Source organism: Ahaetulla prasina, chromosome 16 (genome assembly GCF_028640845.1).
Source record: "Ahaetulla prasina isolate Xishuangbanna chromosome 16, ASM2864084v1, whole genome shotgun sequence".
Taxonomy (NCBI): Eukaryota; Metazoa; Chordata; class Lepidosauria; order Squamata; family Colubridae; genus Ahaetulla; species Ahaetulla prasina.
Genome location: NC_080554.1, coordinates 4,175,427 through 4,184,611, shown reverse-complemented (window position 1 = coordinate 4,184,611; position 9,185 = coordinate 4,175,427). Strand labels below are relative to the sequence as shown.

The 9,185-nt window shown below is 43.8% G+C and overlaps 1 protein-coding gene across 2 annotated transcripts; it reads left to right on the top strand.

Annotated features, from left to right (window-relative positions):
- LOC131186175 (uncharacterized) lies at positions 1-6,428 on the top strand. 2 transcript variants are annotated; one of them, XM_058159512.1, is made up of 3 exons: positions 1-158; positions 4,085-4,153; positions 5,139-6,428. In XM_058159512.1, exons 2-3 carry the CDS (start codon positions 4,132-4,134, stop codon positions 6,026-6,028), a joined length of 912 nt encoding a protein of 303 aa, XP_058015495.1. In that variant the 5' UTR covers positions 1-158; positions 4,085-4,131; the 3' UTR covers positions 6,029-6,428. The 2 variants fall into 2 exon arrangements, with proteins under 2 accessions (XP_058015495.1, XP_058015494.1); XM_058159511.1 differs by lacking the exon at positions 1-158 and adding an exon at positions 440-497.
- The last annotated feature ends 2,757 nt before the right edge of the window (positions 6,429-9,185 follow it).

The window sequence follows — 9,185 nt, the reverse complement described above, 5'->3', positions numbered from 1 at the left end:
AGCTGAGGCAAGCTTGAACTTTCAAACAATTTTTTAAAAAAACAAGCAACCGATTTGCAACCGGAAGATTTGCTACTTGGAAGAAAAACTCTGGAGCTTAACTTTCCTCCTTCATTGTCCTTAAAAGCCTCTGGAGAGCAGCTGCAAGGAGGATTGAGGTAGTCCCACCTTTTGAGGACTGATGGGGGAAAGAAGGGCGGATGGATTTGTTTTATTTGGGAGGATTCAAGGATCGGCTGGCCAATAAAATCCCATTCTTAGCAGTTAAGAACCTCGCAAAACGTTAAGCAGTTTCAACTGGGTGTTTTTTTTTTAAAGGCTCCGTGGGTAATCGGCAGGTTTTCTTCTTCTGCCTAGAGATTCTCAGATGAAGTAATAGTTGGGGTTATGGAGGGAGGGAGGGAGGGGAGGAAAGAGGCGGAGAGGGAGAGAGACCTGAGTGAAGACTACACAATGCATAGTATTGCGGTTCATAGCTATGCCTACCTATTTAATCCGTAAGTGAGTGAAAACCTTAGTCTTCAGTAGAACTTTCTATGTTTAAGGGGTGGGACGGGGAGAGAGAGAGGGACAGAGAGAGACAGAGATAGATAGATAGATAGATAGATAGATAGATAGATAGATAGATAGATAGAGAAAGAAAGAAAGAAGGAAAGAAAGAAACAAAGAGAGAGGGGGGACAGAGAGAGGGAGGGAGGGAGAAAGAGAGACAGAGAGAAAGAGAGGGACAGAGAGAGAGAGAGAAAGGGAGAGAAAGAAGGAAAGAAGAATGAAAGAAAGAAAGAAAGAGAGAGAGAGAGAAGGGGGGACAGAGAGAGAGAGAGAGAGAGAAAGAGAGAGGGGAGGAAGGAGGAGAAAGAGACAGAAAGAGAGAAAAAAAAAAAAAAAGAGAGAGAGAGAGAGATGGACCAGAGTGAAGACTTCACAATGCACCATATTGTGGCTTATAGTTATGCCTATTTAATGTGAGGACCTGAGTGAAGACTTTATAATACACAGTAGCCTATCTTGAAAGGGAGATGGTAACTTATATCGATATCTATTTAATCGATGTATGAGGTACTGAGGGAAAATTAAATGGGAAATAAATACTGGTAATTTATATCTTTAAATATAAGAGGGGTGTGTGTGTGTGTGTGTGTGTTTGTGTGTGTGACAGAAGACCTAAATGAAGACATGACTCTCTCTCTCTCTCTGTTTTCTGTTTGTATTTTTGTCTTTGTGTGTTTGTATTTCTTTGTATTTTTGTACAGTTTAAATGTCTTTGTGTGTGTGTGTGTGTGTGTGTGTGTGTGTGTGTAAAAATGAACCTGAGTGAAGACTTAATAAGGTACAGTAGTCTAGCTTATAGCTGTGTATATTTATTGAGTCTGTGAGGACCTGAGTGAAGATTTCATGTTGTATAGCGGGGAGAGAGGGGGAGGGGGGGGGGGGGGGAAAGAAGTGGACCTGAGTGAAGACTTCACAATGCAGAAAACGATGGCTTTCAGCTATGCCTATCTATTTCACCTTCATAAGAGGACCTGAGTGAAAACTTCACAGCGCACAGTAGTCTTTAAATGGGGGGAGAGGGAGGAGAAAGAGACAGAGAGAAAGAGAGGGACAGAGAGAGAGAGAAAGGGAGAGAAAGAAGGAAAGAAGAATGAAAGAAAGAAAGAGAGAGAGAGAGAGAGAAGGGGGGACAGAGAGAGAGAGAGAGAGAGAGAAAGAAAGAGAGAGGGGGAGGAAGGGAGGGAGAGAAAGAGACAGAAAGAGAGAGAGAAAAAAAAAAAGAGAGAGAGAGAGAGATGGACCAGAGTGAAGACTTCACAATGCACCATATTGTGGCTTATAGTTATGCCTATTTAATGTGAGGACCTGAGTGAAGACTTTATAATACACAGTAGCCTATCTTGAAAGGGAGATGGTAACTTATATCGATATCTATTTAATCGATGTATGAGGTACTGAGGGAAAATTAAATGGGAAATAAATACTGGTAATTTATATCTTTAAATATAAGAGGGGTGTGTGTGTGTGTGTGTGTGTTTGTGTGTGTGACAGAAGACCTAAATGAAGACATGACTCTCTCTCTCTCTCTGTTTTCTGTTTGTATTTTTGTCTTTGTGTGTTTGTATTTCTTTGTATTTTTGTACAGTTTAAATGTCTTTGTGTGTGTGTGTGTGTGTGTGTGTGTGTGTGTGTAAAAATGAACCTGAGTGAAGACTTAATAAGGTACAGTAGTCTAGCTTATAGCTGTGTATATTTATTGAGTCTGTGAGGACCTGAGTGAAGATTTCATGTTGTATAGCTTGGAGAGAGGGGGAGGAATGGGGGGGGGGAAAGAAGTGGACCTGAGTGAAGACTTCACAATGCAGAAAACGATGGCTTTCAGCTATGCCTATCTATTTCACCTTCATAAGAGGACCTGAGTGAAAACTTCACAGCGCACAGTAGTCTTTAAATGGGGGGAGAGGGAGGAGAAATTTCTACCTAAGAAAGTATGAAGTGTGTGTGTGTCTTTGTGTAGTTGATTGTGTGTGTGTGTGTGTATGTATGTACATATGTATGGGGACACCTAAGTGTGTCCTGACACCTAAGTTACATCATAGTAACGTAACTTACATCTCTTTATCATCTTTATGAGAGGACTTGAGTGAAGACTTTATGGTAGACAGTAACATATCTGCCTGACAGTCTCATCCACACAGGAGGACCTGACTGAAGACTTCACCGTGCTTCGAGCCCCTCCTTGCTACCTTACTTCACTGAAGCTAAGGAGGTCTGGATTTGAGGCAGGGGTGAAATCCAGCAGGTTCTGGAGAACCGGTAGCGGAAATTTTGAGTAGTTCGGAGAACTGGCAAATGCCACCTCTGGCAGGCCCCAGAGTGGGGAGGGAATGGGGATTTTGCAGTATCCTTCCCCTGGAGTAGGGAGGGAATGGGGATTTTGCAGTATCCTTCCCCTGGAGTGGGAATGGAGATTTTGCAGTATCCTTCCCCTGGAGTGGGAAGGGAATGGGGATTTTGCAGTATCCTTCCCCTGGAGTGGGGAGGGAATGGAGATTTTATAGTATCCTTCCCCCTGGAGTGGGGAGGGAATGGAGATTTTATAGCATCCTTCCACTGGAGTGGGGAGGGAATGGAGATTTTATAGTATCCTTCCCCTGGAGTGGGGAGGGAATGGAGATTTTGCAGTATCCTTCCCCTGGAATGGGGAGGGAATGGAGATTTTGCAGTATCCTTCCCCTGCCATGCCCACCAAGCTACGCCCACACAACCGGTAGTATAAAAATTTGAATTCTACCACTGATTTCTGGGGTTTATCAAATTTGGGGTGCGTGGGGGGGGGGATGGATCTAGTAAGCAATGTGGATGAAAAAATTCATCCCATGCCTGTTGAGAAGTCAACACAGATAAGTCTCTCAGACTTAAGCAGAAGTCAAAATATTACAGCCTCTCATCTGCCTCTAGACTGCCACTCCTTGAAGAAATTAAAATACAAATTTTTTAAAAGAAGCGAAAAGCAGGAAGCGAGTTGGAGCAAAGTTGAGCATCTGAGTCAATTTTCCTGTTCCTTTACTTCGGACTTAATTGAAGGCCATGTTATTTGCCACCTTTGGCCTCTTAAAGGAGAATGTTTTTGGAGAGTCGGTGGTTTGTCTCTGATCGGTTTTGAGTGTGTTCAGTTCCAGATTGTTCCCGTCGCACCGCAAGAGTTTTGTCAAATTGGCCTACCTGGCAAGCCAGAATGGGTCGCTTTTAAAATAAAAATAAATAAAATATCCAATAAAGGAGAATATTTGTAGGTCAGAGTTGAAATGTGGGGCCCTTGGCGCTCTCTGAGCTTGGTTGTTTTCTTGCACACGTTTCGTTACCAAACTAGGTAACGCCATCAGTGCAAGCATAATAAAATGTCTGCAAGAAAACAACCAAGCTCAGACGGTACCAAGGGTCCTTCATAAAAATAATAATAATAATAATAATAATAATAATTGCAGTTGTCTTCTGCTTAGGAAAACGTTGATTTGAGTTTCGAAGATTCATTCTTTGGCTGTAACAAAATCTGCTTGGCCAATCTTATTTTCTCTCCTTGGTTTAATAGGAGTCAGATTATCAGCAGAAGTTTGCAAACAGAGGCCGATTCAGGAAATGTTGGATTGTTCGACGGACGGTAAGTAGCCATTGTCACGTAGCAATTTGTTGGTTGATAGCTAGATGGGTTTTTCTCAGGGGTGAAATGCTTCCGGTTCGGACCGGATCAGCCGATCCGGTAGCGATGGTGGCGGGTGGTTCGGAGAACCAATAGCAAAAATCCCTGCCCCCCCCCCACCCATGTCCGCCCAATTGCCCTGTTGCCCGCTTGCTACCTCTTTCCGGCTTGCTCGTTTTTCCCGCCCGAATGGTAGGAATAGTTTGTAAAAAATGCTTTTAAAAGGTTAAAAAAAAGGCTCCGACGATCACAGCTATGGCACTCGTTTTTCCCCCCAAATCCTGATGCTCAGTTATGGAATTCCCTGCTACAAGAGGCCTTGAAGTTGAATGGCATGGACTGTTTTTGTCACATATAAACCTCACCGAATGAATTATTTTTGGTTTTCCAGCATTTTTTTTATTTGCATTTATATCCTGCCCTTCTCTGAAGACTCAGGGCGGCTTACATTGTGTCAAGCAATAGTCTTCATCCATTTGTATATTATATACAAAGTCAACTTATTGCCCCCAACAATCTGGGTCCTCATTTTACCTACCTTATAAAGGATGGAAGGCTGAGTCAACCTTGGGCCTGGTGGGACTAGAACCTGCAGTAATTGCAGGCAGCTGTTAATAACAGGCTGCATTAGCAGTCTGAGCCACAGAGGCCTCTGTGAGAACAGTTGGATAGGCGCGTGCCCAAACTTTAAACTTTTCACATAAAAGTATGTAATTGCATCTTGCCACCAGAAAGCTAGCTTATCAGAGAACAATTCCAGACTAGCCTGTTCCTTGAAGGTTTAGTTATTTAATGGCAAGGAGCTTCATGGACGAGTTTGGCAGGGAGCAATCGGCAGTCGAGATCCTGCCTCTCGATTCAGAATTTCGAGAATCTCATCCTGCTTTTTTATTTTTGAACTCACGATCGTTGTACTGTTGTCGTTTTCCTTCCTCTGTGCTGAAAGATGGAGAGATTCAGGGAAGACGAAGGGAAGACGATGAAAGTTGCGCGGACGACAGGAACGTTCCAGAACTTGGTTGTGGAGCTAGGAAGCACAATGAGGACCAGACAGAGGAGAAGTCTGGAGAGTCTAGATGTTCGGAAGGCCCATCTTGGCAGCCTCGGGAATCTGATTGCCTCCCTTCCATCTTTCTGGCAGCCTTCCTTGCCCTCGTCTTTGTCTCCGTTTCAGTGGTCCTACTTTGCCACGAGACCATCCACTTTCCTTTGAGGGACCTCAAGGCCGCGAGTCCCAACCCTGTTCACCTGCCCAAGGAGGAGTTCCAATTTCTTCATCTCTTCTTCCCAAACCAACCGGAATCAACCTGGAGAACAATCCTGCGATACGTTTGCAACCCGTCGGGGAAGTCTCATCTGGAGGAGCCTTGGATCCTGGTTGGAATTGGCCCAGGAGATACAAGCCGGACCCTTCTCTGCTTCGCGAAAAGGATCCTCTCCTTACTGACTCAGCAAAAATCCATCGGTGTTGAGTTTCTGGATTCAACCAGCCCTTGGCTTCCCCCGATGGCTTCTTCTGAAAATAGGACCTGGCTGATCAGCAGCGTGAAGGTCCTCTGGGGAGAAGAGAGTCCCCTGAGTGGATTGGTGGTGTCGTTGCAGAGTCTCCTGGATGGAAAACGGGAGGTCACCAAGACCGCATTTGCCCTCCTGGGGAATGGTGTGGAGCACATTCAGGAGCGGTTCCTGATGCACAGATTGACCCCTTCGTTGATCTCAAGTGTTTTGAGCTTGAACCCCGATAGGGGACCGAAGATGATGATGATTGACCATGAGGACTTTCTTGTCCTCTTCATCACATCTGAGGAATATTTGGAAAGCGGGTTGGCTTGCTGAAGGCGGCTTATGTTGTATCTGGCGTCCTACCACAGAGAGGCGTCCTCTAATGCCTTGGGCAGAGGGAGAATGAAAGGCCTCCCTTGAGGAGGTAGAACCTCAGTCAAATTTATCTGGGAAGTGAGAAAATTGCTGAGATTTTTGACGGCTCAAGGGTGAAGATCAATGTTGGGAAACTCAGGCAAGGGAAATAAAGATCTGCAAGTAGAAATCCTGATTTGCAGTGGGCCGAAGTATTTTCTGAAGCTTTGTTAAGGTAAAGGTAAAGGTTCCCCTCGCACATACGTGCTAGTCGTTCCCGACTCTAGGGGGCAGTGCTCAGCTCCGTTTCAAAGCCGAAGAGCCAGCGCTGTCCAAAGACGTCTCCGTGGTCATGTGGCCGGCATGACTCAATGCCAAAAGCGCACGGAATGCTGTCACCTTCCCACCAAAGGTGGTCCCTATTTTTCTACTTGCATTTTTTTACGTGCTTTCGAACTGCTAGGTTGGCAGAAGCTGGGACAAGGAACCGGAGCTCACCCCGTTATGCGGCGCTAGGGATTCGAACCGCTGAACTGCCAACCTTTCGATCGACAAGCTCAGCATTTTATTAAGCTTTATTAAGCACCCATAAAATAAAGATGGAAGAATGGACCTTACAGGTGTCTTTATCATGAGGATCTGCCAAAGAGAATTAGCCTAGAGCAGTTTTTCTTTTTCCCCCTTGGCGCCCTTAAGATGTGCGGACTTCAACTCCCAGAATTCCCCAACCAGTAGAGAATTCTGGGAGTTGAAGGCTATATGCCCCCAGATGGCCAAGGCTGAGGAACAGTGCTCTAGAAAGATTTCAGAACTGGACAGGAGGCATAATGTCTCGCCAGATGTGATTGCATCAGTAGCGGGTTCCTTTTACCGTTGCTGCCGGTTCATAACCAGGAGGGCTCGGTTATCGAATTGTATTCTATTGTATTATATAGAATACAATTCCATTCCATTCCATTCCATCATTCTATTTTATTCTCTAGTCTATTCTATTCCTAATTTCTATTCTGTTCTCTATTCTATTCCTAATTCTATTTATTCTATTCTTATTTTTTCTATTCTATTCTTATTCAACTCTATTCTATTCTATTCCTAATTTCTATTTTCTATTCTATTCCTAATTCTATCTATTCTATTCTATTGCTTCTATTCTATTCTTATTCTACTCTATTCTGTTCCATTCCATTCCATCCCATCATTCTATTTTATTCTCTATTCTATTCTATTCTATTCCTAGTTTCTATTCTATTCTATTCTATTCTTATTCCTAATTCTATCTATTCTATTCTTCTATTGTTTCTATTCTATTCTATTCTTATTCTACTCTACTCTATTCTATTCCATTCCATCCCATCATTCTATTTTATTCTCTATTCTATTCTATTCTATTCTATTCCTAGTTTCTATTCTATTCTATTCTTATTCCTAATTCTATCTATTCTATTCTTCTATTGTTTCTATTCTATTCTTATTCTACTCTACTCTATTCTATTCCATTCCATCCCATCATTCTATTTTATTCTCTGTTCTATTCTATTCCTAATTTCTATTCTATTCTTATTCCTAATTCTATCTATTCTATTCTATTCTATTGTTTCTATTCTATTCTATTCTTATTCTACTCTACTCTATTCTATTCTATTCCATCCCATCATTCTATTATATTCTCTATTCTATTCTATTCCTAATTTCTATTCTATTCTATTCCCAATTCTATCTATTCTATCTATTCTTCTATTGTTTCTATTCTGTTCTTATTCTATTCTATTCTTCATTCTATTCTATTCTTACTCTACTCTATTCTATTCAGAAGGCAGGCGGCTTCTGCAGAGCGAAGTGGCCTCTTGCTTTGTTTCCCCAAGGGGGTGAGGAGTGTGGTGGGGGGGAGAGAAACTATCTCTCTAGAGGACACCACCAGGCGGGCTCCGAGTTTGAGCTCAAGGTGTCCCTCTCCATAGCAGCCCTGCCGTCTTCTAGGCTGTTGTCTCCTTGGTTTCTGGTGATAAACAACAGCTGCCTCCCAGTTCTTGCTGTGCTGGAACCCCTGGGGGAGCCCGCCCGATAAGACAAGGGGTGGGGTATCTTTTTCCTCTCCTCCAGGGATGGAGGCCCTGCCTCTTTGTGCAACCTGGAGACGTTTTTTCTCCCCAGCATCTATTCTAGCGTGGCCAGGAGGAGGATGCAGTTGGCAAGGTGGGCTGAATATTTTGGGGGAAGGGGCGGGGTGGGGAAAGAAGGGGATGGGTTTGTGTGCAGTGAGCCAGCAGGGAGAGGTGTCCCTGGGTTGTCCCCCCCCAGGATTAAGATTCGTGGTTGGACCGAGGCAGGAGATCCATTGCAACCCGGCCGTTTTTGTTTTAAATCTTGAGCAAAAGGCATGGTTTTTAGAAAGGCCGTTTGGAATAGATCTTGCCTAATTTAATTGAAAGGGGTGGGGTGGGGAAGGGGAGGGAAAGGGTTAAGGTAAACTTTTCGCAACGTCTTGTCTCCCCAAACTGGTGCAGTTTTGAGAGTCAACGGGCAGGAAGAGAGAATCGAGGGCGCAAGAGGAGATCCGCAGGAAGAAACCTAACAGAAGTCGATTGCGGTTTAAATCTAGTTAACTGGGGCGGCTTGCTAGAGAAGGCAGGGAAAGAGAGCATCGCTCAGCGTGAATGAATGCCTTCGCTTTGCGCGCCGAAGGTTCTGGGTTCAAGGCCTTAAAAAAGTTTTGCAAACCTCCTAGCCATCAAAGTCAGCTTAACATATATATATATATATCTGTAGGTCTTTGGTTATTCGGGTTTTCTCCCGCGTAAAATTGGAAGTGTCTTGGCGACGTTTTGACGAAGTCTCATTCGTCATCTTCAGGCTGGTGTTATCAGCTTCGTGCTTCCAGGAGCAACCACCAACCAATCAGTTCAAACCCCCACTAGCAGTTAAAAGGAAGAAACAGCTGCGATCACACATTGCTCCTAGAAGCACGAAGCTGATAACACCAGCCTGAAGATGACGAATGAGATTTCTCCAATAGTGGGAAATTTAGGACCTGCTCAGAGACTCAAATTAGTTTAGTGGACATCCCAGAGACTGAGAAACTAATCCTTGAAATTCAACAACTCTTGTTGAGACAAGAGAAGCGAATAATATTCATATT